The 18,672-nt window shown below is 36.7% G+C and overlaps 4 protein-coding genes across 6 annotated transcripts; 2 read left to right on the top strand and 2 right to left on the bottom strand.

The window, feature by feature from the left end:
- Nucleotides 1-89: 89 nt before the first annotated feature.
- Nucleotides 90-4,007, bottom strand: LOC117633901 (CDK5RAP3-like protein). 2 transcript variants are annotated; one of them, XM_034367744.1, is made up of 10 exons: nt 3,759-4,007; nt 3,516-3,650; nt 3,303-3,397; nt 3,108-3,202; nt 2,859-2,994; nt 2,612-2,761; nt 1,947-2,477; nt 1,562-1,770; nt 813-945; nt 90-444 (listed from the first exon to the last, which is right to left on the bottom strand). In XM_034367744.1, exons 1-10 carry the CDS (start codon nt 3,811-3,813, stop codon nt 313-315), a joined length of 1,671 nt encoding a protein of 556 aa, XP_034223635.1. In that variant the 5' UTR covers nt 3,814-4,007; the 3' UTR covers nt 90-312. The 2 variants fall into 2 exon arrangements, with proteins under 2 accessions (XP_034223635.1, XP_034223637.1); XM_034367746.1 differs by lacking the exon at nt 2,612-2,761 and having other exon boundaries at nt 3,759-3,894.
- Nucleotides 4,008-4,042: 35 nt separating this feature from the next.
- Nucleotides 4,043-7,380, top strand: LOC117633904 (outer envelope pore protein 16-3, chloroplastic/mitochondrial). The gene is made up of 3 exons (XM_034367749.1): nt 4,043-4,175; nt 4,828-5,200; nt 6,960-7,380. The coding sequence occupies exons 2-3, from the start codon at nt 4,861-4,863 to the stop codon at nt 7,106-7,108; spliced, it is 489 nt and encodes a 162-aa protein (XP_034223640.1). The 5' UTR covers nt 4,043-4,175; nt 4,828-4,860; the 3' UTR covers nt 7,109-7,380.
- A 1,664-nt stretch (nt 7,381-9,044) lies between these two features.
- Nucleotides 9,045-11,064, top strand: LOC117633903 (rhodanese-like domain-containing protein 9, chloroplastic). Its single transcript, XM_034367748.1, has 6 exons — nt 9,045-9,253; nt 9,525-9,781; nt 9,905-10,055; nt 10,354-10,439; nt 10,533-10,637; nt 10,737-11,064. The coding sequence occupies exons 1-6, from the start codon at nt 9,201-9,203 to the stop codon at nt 10,805-10,807; spliced, it is 723 nt and encodes a 240-aa protein (XP_034223639.1). The 5' UTR covers nt 9,045-9,200; the 3' UTR covers nt 10,808-11,064.
- Nucleotides 11,065-11,194: 130 nt separating this feature from the next.
- LOC117633900 (TBCC domain-containing protein 1-like) lies at nt 11,195-18,410 on the bottom strand. Of its 2 annotated transcripts, none has more exons than XM_034367743.1 (9): nt 17,784-18,410; nt 16,121-16,261; nt 14,868-15,248; nt 14,043-14,147; nt 13,667-13,807; nt 12,720-12,923; nt 12,326-12,418; nt 12,097-12,205; nt 11,195-11,695 (listed from the first exon to the last, which is right to left on the bottom strand). In XM_034367743.1, exons 1-9 carry the CDS (start codon nt 18,258-18,260, stop codon nt 11,652-11,654), a joined length of 1,695 nt encoding a protein of 564 aa, XP_034223634.1. In that variant the 5' UTR covers nt 18,261-18,410; the 3' UTR covers nt 11,195-11,651. The 2 variants fall into 2 exon arrangements, with proteins under 2 accessions (XP_034223634.1, XP_034223633.1); XM_034367742.1 differs by having other exon boundaries at nt 12,097-12,208; nt 17,784-18,361.
- Nucleotides 18,411-18,672: the final 262 nt, after the last annotated feature.

The following is an 18,672-nucleotide window of genomic DNA, read 5'->3' as shown; positions in this document are numbered from 1 at the left end:
CATGGATTCACTGGGATTTCAAAGACTTTTTTCTTTTCTTTTTTTCCTTCAATTTTTGAAAGATCTTGAAGCAAAAAGAGAACCACTTCTTCAAAAAATAAAACACAAACGCAAACTATCATTGGAAGTTAACATCTTCGTGTGCATCAAGGCCACTATTCAAATGGTATTGACGTGTCCGATTATGTTAAACATGGATGATCTCTCCAACTATATCTTCCTTAGCCCACTAAAGTCTAAGGGGGTATTGATCTTTCCAACCATATTAACAGATCTTCCATGAAACATGGATGAAAGGAAGCAATCATCTTCCTATGCACCAAGGCCACTAGTCAAAAGGGTATTGATCTCTCCAATTATATTAACAGGTCTTCCATCGAACATGGATGAAAGGGTGCTTTCACACAGCTTCTTCAGCTCCCGAGTTTTTGCAAGAGCCGCTTCCTGTAATAGAACCAGGAGTTAGTATTTTCTGCCAAAAATTCAAACTGACATTAACAAAGAGAAAGTGGATGATTGCTTTTCTCTGAATAATAGTATTTTTACACAAACAGAAGCAAGATAGGACCAGAGGCCCAGAAGTCAAAAACAACACAAAATGACTGATTCTAGCGTAGCTATCTTTCAGCAGTCAGAGTTCAGGGGAAGGGGAAAGGAAGAAACAGACGTATGATCATAACTATAAAAAGCAAACATAAATTTCCTAATTTTATACCTGAAGAACCAAAAGAATTTACCACTAAAACTGGGAGACTTCAACCCTCCCACTCCCAATATATGTAAGGGTATAAAGCTATCAATAAATAGATCACCTGCTTAGGCCAGGAAGAAGATAATGAATTTTGCAGCTCCATGCGTTTGGCAGCTATGCCCTTCAAACCATCTTTCAACTTAACTTCATGATGCTTCTTTTCTTCCAATGAACTCACTAATCTGTCTAGAAACCTGAAATTAAGGTTGACATAAGTATACTACTTCAGTTCACAGAACAAAAACAAAACCAAAAAACCAGAGTAAGTAGTAAAGAATTATAGTACATGGATAATGGCAAGGCTGCTTATGTAATATGCTAAATATTGCAGCTAGAACGGAAGAGGAATTTAACCTATACCTATTCATTAAACCCACAATTAAAATAAAATTATCCGAAATAGGATTAGCCAATTCTAGAAAGCTGCAACAAGAAGCCAATTTAAACGTTTAAAATTTTTTATTAAAAAACTTATTTGATGGTATAAAGGATCTTTCTGATGTAATGTAACAAACAATTAGGAGTAACCATGCAAAGATAGAAAGAGAAACAAGATCAAGCAAGTACAGTCTCCAGATTTATGGCCTCATTATTTCTTGTACTGACAAAAAGTTATATCCAAGATGCTAATATATGCAAATTGTCTGTGTGCCGCACAAATTTGGCAGGGAATTTTGTTCAATTTAACTAAATACTGTCACTGATTCTGCTTTTGGGAACATTCTATGATTTTCTTGTTTGAAATTCAAAATATACAACCTAAACAAATTTTTAAAAAGACACAAATCAAGAAAAAATATTTTGTATTACCTTTTGGAGTTGAGAATCATAATCAAGTCCCTTGTCTTCCTATTTGTCAGCAGTGAAATGGCCAAAGAAACATCAGATAGCATTGCCTCGATGGCATCATGAGCATATTGCTGCAGCACAAAGGGAGCAACTGCCTGGACTTGATGTTGCAAGGTCAAAGTTTCTTCATTCTTCAACTCAACCAATCGCTGATTTAAAAAAGCTTTCATCTGATAGCAGAATATTAATAGAGAACATGAATTCATGTAAAGGAAGCTTCGTGATCTGACCACAGATATAAAACACAAACTAGTAGGATCTTTCAGTCAAAAACCGACAATATTATACCAGAAGAACAAATGGAACAAATAGATCCAATGCAGCCATATGAAAAATTGTCATATACCTCATTCAGATCATCAAGAATCTTGTTCCTGTACTCTGTCTCCAAAAGTTGGCTCCTGCCTTCCTTGATTTCAGTTGTTTCAGTTGAAGTATCAAGACCAGATGTTTGATTGTCTACGACTACATTAGGAAAGTTGACATCATCAATCACATCAACCTGAGGAGTCTCAACACTAATATCCCAAGATATCTCTGACACGGAGATCTCTGGGATCTGATCAGATTTTACCGCTTCATTTGGAGCACTCTGCAAGATCTCACTCGCATTAACCATTTCATAAGGACCCAAACCATTACCAGTATCCTCTGTTTCTTCCAAAGTACCAATATCCCAATCAATCTGAGAACTATCCACAGAAAAATCCCAGTCTATGCTATCTGCATTAATGTCTACATCCACTTTCACATTGTTTGTCTCATCATTGCTTGATTGAACATTCCCAGAATCAACAACCTCTGAGCCTATAGGGACATTCAATGATGGGGGATGTTCACGTAAATCTTTCAAGTTTGTCAACACGACCAAAGACCTCTGTGATCACATTCACAAATAACAGAGTTGATTTATGATATTAGTCACACTGATCTCAAATTTCCATCAACATCTACAAACAATAAAGAAGTTATTCTTCATATCATGAAACAAATAAAAAATTATCGCCTTACATCCTTGTCTGTGTGAGCATCTCTAACAAAGTTTGAATAATACTCCAGAGCCCTTGACACAGATTCACCATTTAAAACTTCCAAAATCTTGCTAAATGTACTTGGAAGTGATTTCGCAGTCTCTAAAAGTTCCAACCTCACATTTTTTCCCTAAAGAAAAGAACCAGACAGGCAGATACCAAATTTAAGAAGGAAAACCCATCAAGCCAAATGAGAAAACAAGAAGTAGGGGGGTCCAAGATATAACCTGCAGTCCAAGTTCTTGACAAGCCTCTACATACTTGGCTGCTGATAGAGCTGCACTTCTCTTAATATCAGCTTCCTTGTGCTCTAGTTCTGCTAATTGTTGTTGAATCTTTTGCACCTGCTTTTTCTGATATGGACTTCATAACAGGAGAAAAAGAATAATCAATACAAATCACATATAAATACCCTTAAGTTTTAACTATTCTTCTTATCATGAAGTAACCAAGCAGGCAATGGCAAAACCACTTACATCTCATAGTTCACATTCTGAACCATTATTTGAGCAGCCTCGCCAAGATATACATAATCTTTCTCAAAAGAACGTACAATTGATTCCCAAGCACCCTAGCCAAACAAAACACAAAATTTATACACACATATATATTCATATTACAATTCAAGTACGTTTGCGCAAAGGAGAAAGAGAGAGAGCTGAAGGTCTTACAGCGGCACCGGATAGCCGGCCGAATATATTCCGGCTTTCTGGAGCTGACTTCGCAAGAATATCATATATCTGTTTGGCCTCCAAGTAACCAATTCCTAGAAATAGCATTTTAGTTAACCCATTGAGACGAAATTACGAATTCTCAAGCACCCAATTCCCAATAGAATCACAAATTCACAATTCGAAAATGGATTAAGTTTGAAAAAAACCAACCATCAGCCTCTAAGCTACGGAAATAGGGATTGATATCCTTAGGAAGGGAAGCGAATTCCTTGGAAATCCGAGCTCTCGCTGCTGCCAATCGCTTTCTCCAGTCTCCAGGTATTCTCTTCCGATCAACCAGCCATTCTTCAATTCAATCCCAACGCAACAAAATTATCAACCCCCCAAAAAAAAAAAAAACATAAATATAAAAAATTCTGAAAGGAAAAATGGAATTCCGGTGGTTCTATGTACCTCCGAGACGAGAAAATGTGATGTCGATTGGGAGTTTGCCAATGTCTTCTGGCATTTTCCGGGAAAACGTTTTCTAGGGAAAGCAGTTTCCCTTCTTCTCAGAATCTCAGCTCTGTGTGATTTGAGAAATGAGTGAAAGACTGTAAAGTCTGAAATGAAAGTGGTGCAGGAGGTTTACGGGTAAACGGGTCGGGGCCCAAATGAAAAACAAACACGGTTTACGGACAGTCGTCGTATACGAGGCCCAATTTTGAGGGAGGGGCAAAATGGTCATTGCAGACAGTAATGGTAATCTGGTGCAACAAGGAGCAGATGCCATTTTCGATCATTTTTGCTGGTAGTCTTTGTTTCTTGTCTGTCTTCGTAGTGAGAGCACTGAGTAGAAACTCGCCGGCTTCTCATTTTTCTCCTGAAAAGGTAATTTTCATTTTTCGCCTGAGCTTCTGCTTTCGTTTTGGTTCTTTCATGGATTCATATGCTCCTCGATCATATGCATATACATATTTAGGGTTTAGATTTATCAATTTTTAAATTTGTTTTGTTGATGGTTGGATCTTCATTTCGGGCGTTAGCATTTACTCAAATTAGCATCGATTTTGTGTTAATAGTCACATAATATTTGGGTTTTGTGGAATTTGTGTTTGATTGCATCTATGTGGATGAATTTTTTTTTTTTTTTTTTTTCTGGAATTGATTACCAAACAATGCCTTATTATGAAACAAAATAGTTTTACTTATTCTTCTGTAATTTTTGTTTTTTTGGCCCAAATTTTCATGTTAGGATTTATTTATTTTTTTCCCAAATGCTTAGTGTGGAAGATTTTTTTTTTTTTTGTTAAGAAATGAAATATGGGTTAGTAGAAATGCTAAATGTATGTCACTTACTGCCCATCAAGGGAAATGAATGCTTCTATAGAATTTGAACCGAGTAAAACTTATATGTTAAAAACAGAGAGAGCAAAGGAAAACACAGTTTCCTTCTTTGCCTTGCCTGGTAGAAGTTGAAAGATTCCCTTTGGGAAAGGTTCAGTGAGGCCTAAGTGCTGATATATGTATTACTTTCTTGCAGTTTTTGTCAGTGCCCAGTTAGTACTAGACAGTCATGGACTCCTTGGACCCCGCGGAGCGCAGGTACTTGGAGGATGAGGATAGTCCTACCATGAAGACAATTAAGGGTGCAACAAATGGATTTGTTACTGGAACTATTTTTGGGACCATAGTTGCTACTTGGTATGATGTGCCTCGTGTTGAGAGAAGTGTCGCTCTTCCAGGGCTGATAAGGACCCTTAAGATGATGGGAAACTACGGGATCACATTTGCTGCAATTGGGGGAGTGTACATTGGTGTTGAGCAGATCGTGCAGAATTACAGGATGAAGAGAGACTTTATCAATGGAGCTGTTGGTGGTTTTGTTGCTGGGTCGACTATTCTTGGTTACAAAGGTGTGGATTTCTTTTGATGCCTATCTTCTTCCTTCAACTTTTAATTCCTGCTGCCATGAGTGGTAATCTGTGGTAATTACTGTACTTGGTCACAACTAAAAGCTAATTCAGACATAATCTTATTCAAATATTCCAGGTCAGTCTTTCTTTTTCTTTTTATTTATTGGTATTTCTTCGAACCAAACTGGATTTTACTTTTCCAGAAAATAGGGATTAAGTTTTTAGGAGAAAGATATGTTCAATGTTCTTTTTGTTGAAGTATGTCATAAGCTTCATGTATAATCTTCATAAATGGTTAGTTTTGACTGATAAGATTGAGGTGGCTTATGCTATAGAAATAGAGACCAATAAATTTGACACATATGCTGGTTAGAAAGGAGTGTGTATAACTTATCCAAAATTTATTTGATCCTGCTACTAACTATCTATTATATGTATCTAATATTTCCAACAAAAAGAAAGGCATGTTGCTGGTGAAAATCATGTGGAGCTGGCTCAGATGACGTCACCCTTTAAGCTAGATGATTGTTATGTATGATAACTACTGTATGATTTGTATGGATACACGAGAAAAAGTTCTTAGATATGTGAGGGTCAAATTGCATTTAGGTAGAAAATATTTTCTGTAATGATGATAGATGTATTATGTGTTTTGGACTAATGTTGAGTGACAGAGTGAGAGAGTGAGAACTTTGCTGTGACCATATAAATGATATGGAATAGGTAGTTTGTTGTTTCATGTCATACAAATGTCAGCAGAGAGCAGAAACTATCTTTCTTTTTTTTCTGTTGGCTATTGCGTTAAATGGGAGGTTTGAATTTTTTGGAAGAATAAATTGCTGGCAGCAACCTATCTCATTTAGCATTTGGTGATATATTTTGTGTAAATCATGTAATTATCAACAGTGACTTGACATTTTCTCTCATTTAGTACATGTATAGTTTTATTTCTTCCTATCCTAATATTGCTTAAACCTTAAAAGAAGATATCCATTTATGGGTAAAATCTAGGGTTAGGATCAACAGCTCCTTTAATTTTCCAAAGCACATTTAATGGCTCAAATTATCTCTGTATTGTGGACAATTTTTAGCCTTGTTTCTCAAACAAGCACTGGGCGTTTAGATGAAAGCACATTGAATGGCTAAGATTAGTTGGGTTAACAAAATTAGTTTTCAAGATGTTTTCCAATTATACTCTCTCATATGCTAAGAGCTAATATGAGCCATTCAATGTACTTTCATCTAAAGGTCCAAAACTTGTGTTGCTATTAGATAAATTTAAGGGGCTGAGTCTATTTTGGATTTGAAGAGCATACACTGAGTTCTTACTTAGCAGAGTATACTCGCAATAATCGAGATGGATTGGTTTGTAAGAAGCAAAACATCCTTGTGTCTGGGAATCACACTACTAGCACTTCTCACTTTCTTTCAGCGCATACAGAATGCATAAATGACCTATAGATCTCCATTCATTAATGAAATTTGTAGTTTATTTTCTAATCCTCCTAATTTAATGTGTTTGTCTGCTTGCCCAAATATTCTTTCCACTCAATGAGCGTTCTTATCATTATTGGTTTGATCTTATCTTCATTTTGATTATTGAGCATGTAGAGTTGACGTATTTGGGGGTAAATGAATCCGGACTTTGGACTCTAGGTTCTAAATTGATATATGGATATTTACTGTGCTAGCAGGTAGTTGTTCTCATAAGCCTCTAATGTTCTCAATTATGTTAAATTATTTGCTGTCCAATGGACAGGAAAGAGCATTTCAACTGCGATTTCTGCGGGGGCAGCCTTAGCAGTCACTTCTTCACTCATTGATGCTGGAGGCCAGACAACAAGAATCGATAACGGCAAGGAGTACTATCCTTACACCACCAAGAAAAGATCCACTGCTGATTCGTAAAAACTTACCAGTGCTGCTCTTGGAGGAAGATATTGGCAAAGCTAACGAAAAGAGAAGACTGTTTCATGAATTGGATGTATTTCTGGAGATGTAATCATACTCTTAGTTCTCTTTCTCTGTTGTCCAAATTTAAGTTTTTGACCTTGAATGGATGTATTGAATAAATCTGCTTTTTTTTCATATTTGCGTTCAAATATGCCGTTAGTAAGTTGAGCAAACATATATTATTTTGTACGAAAATTCAATAATAATTAGACTGGTTTCAATTCCAATTGTTGACAGTTGGTAAGCATCGCTGTGAACTAATGACAACGGATTTCGGAATTAACTCACGACCTCTTCCATCGAAATGAAGATTAATCTGACCAAATGATCATCGACGATGTGTTTTTACTTTCGCTAATCGTGTTGAAGGATTTTAGCTTTGCCATTTTTCCCCTCTTGTCACCACCATCATCTATGAATTTTAGAAAGCAACACCATCCTGAGAGGAAATACTTTTACTTTTAAACCAGAAAATTAAAGGTGAAGTTTCTTCAATTCACCCACCAATTCCCATCGATCTTATTGCCTTGTACATAACCTCAAACACAAAAGTTTACGTTAATAAGATATGACAAGTTTACATTAGAGTACAAACTTTGTTGTCCCAAAAAACTGAAAATAAACAGATAAAAAAAAAGACTCAAAAAACACACCCAAACAAAAAAAAACAAAAAAAAGTTGCCCTCTTCTCAAGAACAAGAAGAGTACATAATCTCTCTACATATGATAGAGCTTGGAGTTGACAGGAAAGTGTGGAACCAGAATCGGCACTGGAGCTTCAGTTTGAACAAAATTAGGACTCAAAGTCAGAGGCTGCCTCTCTGGGGCTGTGGTAGCTGCTGATCCTTGGTTGAATACAAGAGCACCATGAAGGCAGCAACAAATTGATGATAAAAATCCCATCCTCTCTCTCTCTCTCTCTCTCTCTCTCTCTCTCTCTCTCTCTCCAATTTTATAAATCAAATGCGAGTTTTCTATATCATCATCCTCCTCCATCTTAAAGTGAAGATATTGTCAAATGACGAGGTGACTTTGTTTCTATTGGTCTTTTCCATTGTCATTAGTCAATCTTCTTGACTTATCGACAGAAAATACACTTCTTTGTTTCATATAAAATGGGAAAGATAAAAGTAATGTAAGGAATTTATAAAAAAGAAAATTAATACTAAAAAGAATATCCAATATTACCATGAGTTGAAACATTTTTCTATTCAAGAGTTGATCCTTAACCCAAACGCTCCTTACATACTGATATTGCCCGTCAAATTCAAGAAAGAAAAAATGATATGTTGTGGGTTAGGTCAGTTGCTAAGACAATTTTTTTTATAATTTAAATTATCGTTAGTAATAAAAACACATAAATTCAAGAAAATAGGACTATTTATTATGTACTTAATATTTGTCACATGATAAGAACAGTTTTACAAAAATATTTTCAACTAATTCTTGGGAAATATTCAAATATACATTCGTTAGCTTCTTGCTCTCAACTCTCTATTGTGATAATGGATTGTGATATTTCCTAGAATAGATTAAGGCTTAACAACTAAGTATTAGTGGTACTTCTTTTTTAAATGTTAGAAAAAGAAAAATTGGTTCGTTTAAGTTCGATTAAAGAGAAACCAATAAGTGTAGTTTGGTTCATTTTAAGATTTAAGGGAAACTAATGAAACAATTCCGCGTGTAAAAAAATAAATCCAAATTTGGAAAAATTTGTCTGATTTGGTGAATTGCCAGTCCAAGACTCTTAAAACCGAATTCAAACTGGTTTGTTTCCGACCAATCTGATTTGGTGAATTTGAACAAATCATGTCATGAGATCAGTTATTGAGAGTTGTATAAATTTCTCTAATAAAAAGAACCTGCAAAAAGATTCGGTGCAACATATCTAATATCCGAAACCAGTTGCCACGTGGCACCAACCCATTGCCCTCCCCAAATTTCTTGGGCCATTCTGGGATGTTTTTTCATTGAGTGGACAGTAAGCGGAGAGAGACAGAGAGAGAAGAGACACAAGGCTTCTTCTAGCTTCCAGGGAACCACAACGATGGCAGCCTTGGCAGGGATTGGCTCTTGTTGTTCAACTCTCTCTTCCACAAGGTAAAGCATTGCTTGTCTTGTTTTATGTACAACAATTCTTCACATCTTCAACTTCCTTTTTAGTAAGACTAGCTCAACTATCTGAACACTTCTCAAATTCTCGGTGGTGGGTTTTCTTGTTTGGTTGCTGAGAAAGTGTAGAAAACTGAAAACAGACTAAAACTCATCTCTCTGTTCTTTTCAAGCATTATGAGATACAGAGAAGCATTCAACTGCTGAGCCAGATAATGTTTAAATCTTTATTATTATTATTATTTTCCTTCTTTTGCAGCAATTTCCGCACATCTTGGTTGAAATTTGAGACTCAAACTCATGGTGGAGGAACCATCTTAGGGACATCATACCGTCGTCGAACTTTGGCCATTAGAGCAGAAGTGAATTTTGTGACTGCAGAAGAAGCAAAAGAACTTATTGCAGTTGATGGATACACAGTTGTTGATGTTCGGGACAAATCTCAATTTGAACGAGCTCATATCAAATCATGCCATCATGTCCCTCTTTTCATTGCAAACGAAGACAATGACCCCGGTAATTGAGGGATTTTTTGTTTCTTTCTATTTTCTTCAACTGAACATATAATGGTTTTTGTTTGGAACCCCATAAAACAACATGGGATTTTGTTCTTGCTAATGATTCAGATGTAATGGGCAGGCACAATCATAAAGAGGACTCTCCACAACAACTTTTCTGGTCTGTTCTATGGGTTGCCTTTCACTAAACCCAACCCTGAATTTGTACAATCTGTTAAATCCCAGTTTTCACCTCAAAGTAAACTGTTACTGGTGTGCCAGGAAGGATTGAGGTTATTTTTTATGTATAATAACTGCTAAGTTTTTGGATTAATATATTTGTAAATGCATCTGTCACTAAGAGAATCGTACCTGCTCTGGGGATGCCGCTGTGGCTGTATTCCGAGTCAATCATGCATTGTGGCTGTATACAGAGAAAGTTAAGCGTGTGACAGTGCTTGATTGGCTTGGGATATTGCCACAGTGGCATTCCCGTTGCATAGAAGTTCTCATCACTGAGGCACTGAGGCAAAGGTTTTGCCCATTCGAAACTATTTTGACAGGATTTGTCTGTTTATTTCTAATGTCAAGGTCTACTGCTGCTGCCAATAAGTTGGAGCAAGCCGGGTTCGAAAACATAGCATGTATGACGTCAGGACTTCAATCCGTAAAACCAGGTAATCAGGATTTTGATCCCAATGCTTCTGCTCTCTCTGGCTTATCTTCTATGTGAAGTTAACCGATGCTATGGCTTCTCTTTCCTATACCAGGAGCATTTGATTCTGTTGGTTCCACGGAGTTGCAAAATGCCGGCAAAGCTGGTTTAGTCACCGTTCAAGGGAAGATTTCAGCTGTACTTGGAACAGTACTAATCTGTAAGTCTTTTTGTTCTGTACACCCTTATGAACACTTGTGTTGTTGTGTTGGTCCTTGAGATGATATTTACTTGTTTCTTCTACTTGATCAAATGCCAGGTGCATACTTATTCATCACTTTCTTCCCCGATCAAGCCGAGAAAATACTCCAAATTTTCCAAACCACCTAGCCGCCACAAGATACTTACATTTATCATAAAGTTTTGCAGTTCTCTCCAACCCCATCAAGTGAGTTGAGTAAGTGGAGATTTTTCAGGCATCTGCAACACAACATCTAAGGGGCCATAGCTTGTATCGATGTATAAAAGGCTGTACATTTTTCAGTGTAAATTTGGTGGAAACTCGCCGGAAACTTTGATTAATTCGAACTCTCATTTTCATTTATCTAGTCAAAAATGAAATCTAAATGAAAGTAACTTTATTTCTATCCAGTGAAATCTCATAACTACAGATTCAAGGACCAATCTATATAAGGCTCAGATCAAAAGAAATCGTTATGCTTATTCAACAAGTTTTGCTACCTTATTCAAGTTCCACACCAATAAGATCATGAGGACTGTCTACAACACCGCAGGATCACGTTCCATTTTCATATATAAAAAAAATGATATAAAGAACTAAGTCACTCTAGCAACATAATCTAAAAACGAAACCTCGCAAAAAAGGAACAAAACTCATGGTTAGAGTAGAGATCCAACATTCTAGACCCACATGAAAAATAAAAAAGGAAAATTCACAAGGCTGTGAACCTAGGTTAACAAAATATTACAGTAAGATTATTCTTTCCAAAAAAAAAAATATTACAATGGGAGATTAGCGAATGTTATTCCGATTCCATCCTGTGCACCGTATCAATGCATAATTATGCAGGGTACCATTCCAAAGTACAAAGGGTTGATTCGCCCTGTGGCACCATCAGAAACAGCAAGGTGGCCATGGTGGGATTGAATGATAAAACCAGAAAGCTTCCTTCTATACCACTCTTGGTTGTTCCACAGCATTATGACGCAAAAATCATTCTCCTTGTAGGCAATAAAGCTGACGGATGTTTCCAGAAGCTGTCACACATTAAATAAGCTTGTCAATCCACATGGTACTCATCTTCATAACAAGAAAAAAAGCTCATGAAATTATGTTAGATGGGATGCATATAAACACACTTCTAAGTCCAGAAGGATCAAGTGATAGTTTAAGTAAAGCCGCATAAAAAAGGGACAGAAGAAAAGTATATATTATTAAGAGCACTAAATTCCATAAGGTTTCTTGTTTTGCCTGATTATTAGGTGCAAATGGCGCTTGAAAATGCTGACGACAAAGCAGTTCTTGAGAGAGATCAAAGTGTAAGATATGTTTAATTTACTTTGCTGTGCAAAATAGAGTGCAGATGATGTTCCAAAAAAAATACTATATAGAGCACGTGTTTGTCAGCTTGAAGAAACTATATAAAAATGATCATTACCATACAACCAGTCTTTAAAATATACGTGGAGAGCAGTGGATAATTCCCGTTTTCTGTTTTCTTCGAGAGGTGCTTCCCTCAATAATTGCTTTACCTCCCCTAAATTGTTCTGCTGGAGAAAAACATAAAACAATGAAAAGATAAAAACATGACCTCACAAATATCAGGAAATTCTTGGTTAAAATAAAATAAAAATTAATGTCAGTATACTCAGCTGTAGTAAACATACATTTCTCTGCTGGGATGCCACATAAATATCTGGCAATGGAAATGGGTTGTCTTTTGTGGAGCCCTCTGATTCACCTCCATACCAGTTTGGAATCTGTACATCAAGGAAGCATATAGGACGTGAGTAGATAATTCAGAAAGAAATTGAATCACTCTATAGCAACTACAAGACCATCTCAACCCTCCTCCCAACCACCCGAAAAGAATAATTAGAAAATACAAGTGTGATTGCCCAAAAGAACATGACTTTGCCTAAAGAGATTGCCGGTAGAGCCTTTCCAAGGTTTTGTTCAGTTTAATTATGAAAAACTATTATTTCCAAGAACTAAGGACAACTTTTAATACACTATTCAAATCTACAAATAAACAGCCCAAGTACAAATTATAAAATATACCAAAAAATTTGTGAACTGCTCAGGGTCTAAGTGTGAACCGGACTCAGCTTGAGCATCAGAGACACCTGCTGGATGAGATAACGAATCATGTGGATCAACCACTCCAAGTGCCAGGGGTTCATTCCATCTGTTGATAGTAGCATCAATCCCAACTTCATTCATGTGCTCCTCCAACTGACCGTAAAATGTATTGTAGGGTGCCACCTGATAACAAGCAGGAGGTAAAAACAAAAATCTTCTTTATTAGAACTTGAAGAATAAAACACAGAAAACTATCATCACAATGTAATATAATACGTCATATGATCACAAATTTAATGATAGGTAACCGTAAAGATTATAAATTTTGTTACTCTTAGAGTCATATTGTATTCGATTTGAAGTCAAAGGTTTAACATAGCAAAAGAAACCGATGCAAACAGGACCATTTTTCAGAATTAAACCATAACAACTAAATGCGTACAAGACTGTCAGCAAAGATCAGTTACAAAGACCGGGCTAAGAGAGTGTGTGTGTAGTATGTTCACTGTAACTTTGCACGTAGGGCTGTGACATTTCATTTAATATAATTTTATAATAAAAAATTCCAGGAAATCCTTCGATGCTCCAGTGTTACACAGATGTCAAGAAGAACTATTAGATTTGGTGGCATGCTATCAAATGTAGAATGGAAATAAGTCTTATGGTGCACTGCTGATGATATCAATCTCAATAATATGTTGCATACAGTAGGATGATCACAGAAAAGAAATTACATTGCAATGGTAGTTTTACAAACAATCAAATAGGTTCAACAATTAACCAAAAAATCCGCATTAAGATCAGTTGCAGAAGATAAAGCATAACAGTACCTGGGGAAACTCAATCAAATGTAAATTATACTGTACAAAGCCTTAGAACCAGCTAGTAACACAATTGCGCATCACCTTTAAGGCATGAAAACTCACCTGTAACTTATGGTTATCACCAACAATAAGTGGTCTCTGGTTTACCCCAAGAAAAAACATGCATTCACGGCAGTTAGCAATGCAGATTCGTTTTGCTGCTGTAATCACATGAACTCGCTCACAGTGTTCAATTCTTACAGCCTGTAAGAAACATTAGATCATCTAAGACATAATATTCAAGTCAGCAGGGGTCAAAAGGACCCACACCCATTGCATACTAAACAGTAATTACCAGGTTGATCACTTCACATTACAGTAATAAGTCATTAGAGAGATAGGTAAGGGCTTAAAAAGAAAACTTAGATGATTTTCCAGCAATAGAACCATTGCAACAGTCAATAATTCAAAGCACAAACACAAATCCCTTTGGTGTTACCTTTCCAACAGCTCCAAGAACAATAGTAGCATCGGAGCATCCATAAACTGTGGCATATCTCAGAGGTGCTAATATGTAGATAACTGAATCGTGGCAATTTAAAACCTGCAATTGTAAACAAATTAATAGCAAACCGATAAATTTCATAAATAAAAAATTGCAAGCCGATGAACCTATTACAATCTCAGTTCACAATTTTTGCACACATCATGAAGGAGAACATATTGAGAAAATCATAAGAATGCTGTCATTAAAAAAGTGCATTAGCTTCCCTCCAATATGCTACAACGAGGCTCAAAATCATTTCACTGTGCCTTATAATTAAGATTAGGATCAACTTGAATGAGAATCTACCTCCCTATACACAACAGACTTGAAGAAAGGTGAAGCAAATGCATCTAAAAAATAATTCCAAATAAGTTAGTCAATTTGGAAACAAAAATTTGCAAGCATAACATTGGCAAAACCTTTCAAGCTTCTATATCCATCACACAAAGAAGCATAGCATGGGCATTAGCACAGCCCAAAACCATGAGTGACCAAGAATGAATCCCCATGGTGACATGCAACATGCAATCATTACATACAACTCATACCTTGATAATCGTTTGACATAACAAATAGAATTTTCTACTAAAAATGAGTTGAGTTTTCTTGTTAGGAAAAAAAAGAGTTATTTTCTCCATTTTATTCCTTCTGGTTCTGCAGTTCTTGATAAGTGTTTAAATACAAAATATCACCTAAATGTAGACATCGGAAAACAAATGGACATTACATTTTATGTATTAATTAAAAGAAAAGGTATAATATGCCTTATAAACAAACCTTTACAGAAGAGCCTTTAAGATCAGATGCTTGCTTTATAAGTGATGACTTGGAGATCCCTTCAATAAAACTTGGACCTCTAACACTCATTGAGCCCTTGTTTGTACTCGTGCAGGCATCAGCCATGGGAACATCTTGATCTGAGGAACTGGGTGGGCCATTTTCTTTTGGAGAAATTCTTTCAGAAATATTTTCCAACGAAGAAACTATATTCTGCAGAACCCAATCATGAACTTGTGCAGCAGGAACAGGAACAGCAGGCATATCAGGATCCGAATTTGCAAAAAAAGGAGCATATTGGCCCAAGTGATATCCTTCAGATCCTTTATCACCAAAGTAAAACAGAAAGCCAAGGTGCTCAAATTTCTCCATGGTCAAAACCTAAAACCATAGGGCTAAATCAGATAATTACAAGTAGGCTTGGCAGATACTAACAAGAAAGGACAATTATAATATTCCATAATGCTAATAACATAAGAACTCGTATATGAAATTATACTGAAATGATTGAGAGTCGCATACAAGACAAATTCCTGGAAGGGTTTTTCTTTTCTCAATTGACAAAAAACTACCTACGATACTTGGTTGGTGCAAATCAAAGGTAGGTCTGATGAAAATCCTGAAACATTGGATATCATGTTATGCAATCACCACAGTAGGTAGTCCCAACTAGGAACATAGGTGGTTATGGCCCAACTTATTGTCATCTAGATTAACTGTTCCGCCAGTACATACTCTACCAGGTGCAATGGCCACATAAAAGAAAAAATGAAAAGGAAATGTACGTCCTTTTTCTTTTCTTTTTTGTGACTGTAAGTGGCAACAATATCTTAACCATGTATTGGATGAACTAAATTACATTTCCATTTTCATTAACCTTAAATATGTCCTACTTTGCCTTAGGTGAGATGAATGATAACCAATGTTCAGTACATAGCATGAAAGGGGAATGTAAGGCTCATGCCTCAAGACTTAGCATGGAGAAATTACTTTCCACAAACACAAATGCATATGAGGCTATAATTGGTGTTGAACTCTTGAGTCATGACACACCAAAACATGAATTAAAGGATGGGGTGTTGCTCACAGTGGGAAGAATCCTTTTCTATCACATTGGACAAAAGGACTATCAGGTAAAAGGAAAGAGAAATGTTACCATTACTTCTAATGTGTATGATTCACTTTGTGATAGCCAGAATAACAAAGGTGAAAATTTAATTCAAAGAAAGAAACTAAGTATTAATTCCACAAACCAGAGATTCTTCGCCTTCCCCCTCCACAGGTTCTGCTAAAAGAGAGACAATGTTGGCCAAATGCTTTTGCAGATATGACAACTGATGGGCCTCTTCATCAGCCTGTGATGGCACAAACCGACGGCTATTGCTACGCACAAGCTGCCATGTGTTCGCATTCCAAGGTAGATATAAGTTTAATTCAACACAAAGAAATTGTCTCAAATGACAGTAACAAGAAACTAAATATGAGAAAAGAACAATTTCAGTACAAAGACAGTAATGAATTATATAGTATCTGGATATTAAAAATGTTGTACTATATACTACAGGAATTCATCTGAATGAAACTAACTCAACAAAACCTTGTTCTAACAGTTTAGAATCAACCACGTAAGTTGCATTGTGAAACATTACGAGTACATAAAACTAATGAAACAAAGGCAGCTACAATGTACCACTGCCATGCCGAAGGAATCCAAATATGCACATCCTACATGATAAAACTAGGAGGTCCGCTCACTACAGCACGACATTCGGTGCTTGTAATTTTACTTTTAAGTTCTTCTCAATCCAATAGATATAGAAAAGAAGGCAACAAATTGTTGCAACCGATGTGAGTTCCTTAGGGTTTTTTTTTTTTAAATCGTGATCGCGTATCGCGTTGCAAATTATGTAAGCTATAGCGTAAGCATTGATGCGTTGTCACATAAGCTATTTGGGACTAGAAATATTATAGCTAAAATAATAATATAGACAATAAAAAAAAGGCAACCCAAAATGTCTAAATATCATTCCATCACAACAGTTAAGCAATAAAATGTCACATTATCAAGATTCTCCTCTAAATTACAAATAAAAAACTTCAATTGAATAATTGAATATAAACGAACTGATTCGAATAAATTACAGAATATACATAAGAACTTATGAAATTACCAAAGATTCAATTTATGGAATTGTCCAAAACATACAACCACAAAACAGAAAATTCAAATAATAATAAAAAATAAAAGATGAATAAACACGTGTTTGCTGCAAATCCTGTTCAAGTAGTACCCCAAGTCACAACACAGAGAAGAAGCAACATCAATTGACTCGAAACAGCAAAGTATGGCGTTCAATTTTATGGATTTGTGTCAATTTTTTGGTAAATTTGAGGTTCAGAGTTTGCTTTCTTAAAGTGACGGTCATATAGCAACAGCCATTTGATACTTTCGCAATGATAGTCTGCTATGTCGGAAAAAATTTCTGCCATGCTATGAAGCTTGATCCGCTATTTAAAACACTGACCCTATGCACACAATCGATCATAAAAACCCTCATTCTAATCCACATTGTATTCCATCCAAACAATATTTTCACACCAACAAATAAACACATACAAAGTCAACCAATTTATCTGAATAAACCCAATTCACAAGGCTACAACCCCACTTCAAAGAAACCAACGCCTTCAATAAAATCACCAACCTCTTGTATGTAACTAATCAAATTTTATACAAATTCCAAAACCAACGGCCAAAGCAAGCAATGAATCGCTGCAAACCCATTTCAATTTGCCCCAAACTTATCATACAGTCCCAAATTCACTACTGTAATCTAAAATAACACCAGCATTGCTTGCACAATGGACCACCAAAAAACAAAAAGAAAAAATATTAATTCAGGAACGACTTATCACCTGCAATGGCGATAAAGCGGACAAATACCCATCGAAAGCCGAGGTCGAAGGCCAAACATCTGCGACGGCAGCCGAGTCCTTGTGCGTCCTCGGCAGCAACTTCTTGTACGACTGAATGTAGAGGAACAGAACCAGATCATTCACATCAGCGCCGACCTCATCAACCACGTCCGGCTTGGATTTGAGGAGCGGGTCGGACTCCGAATGAAGAACAGAGGCAAGGGTATCGAGGACGAGCCTGGCATGATCAATGGAGATCTGAAGCACCTCAGAGATCGCGGCCGAGTTGACCCGGTGACTCGAAGACTGCTCGATCAGCTTCTGCTTTAGGGGAATTAGGGTTTGCGTCGGGTCGGTGAAGATGAGCTTGGGGATGGGCAAAAGCCCGTGCTCGAATGGCTCGCGCCTCGGGTGAATCAGAAGGGCCGGGTCTTTGGTGGAAGACGACGACGTTGAGGGCTCAATTGGGTCGCTCATGGTTTTTTCGGGAGGCAGCAAAACGCAGAGTTTTCTATAGACAGATTTGTGAGTTGCAGATCTTCCAGAAATGAATAATGAGAGAGAGAGAGGTTGGGGGAGAGAGTGAAGGAGGAGATCGGGTATGGTTGGGTGCAGGAAGACTAGACTTCGTGTGCGCTTTTGATTGGGTGCTGGTAGAGTTTACAGGTAGCGTTACCAATAATCTGTTGAATTGTGGCCAACTCCGAAGGGGTAAGTGGAGAACAAGTGGATTAGTATCGGTGGGGTCCGTTAATATATATCGGGCAACGCATGAGCGTTTGGATGATATCAACTATCTCTAGTATCAACCCCTTTTGACCATAAAGTTGCAAGAAATATTTAAGGGCCTCTATGTTTAAGATTTTTGAGAGTTTTAAGCTGTGTGGGT

Source organism: Prunus dulcis, chromosome 7, assembly GCF_902201215.1.
Source record: "Prunus dulcis chromosome 7, ALMONDv2, whole genome shotgun sequence".
Lineage (NCBI taxonomy): Eukaryota > Viridiplantae > Streptophyta > Magnoliopsida > Rosales > Rosaceae > Prunus > Prunus dulcis.
Note: the sequence above shows the minus strand (reverse complement) of the source record. Positions and strands in the feature narration are given on the sequence as shown.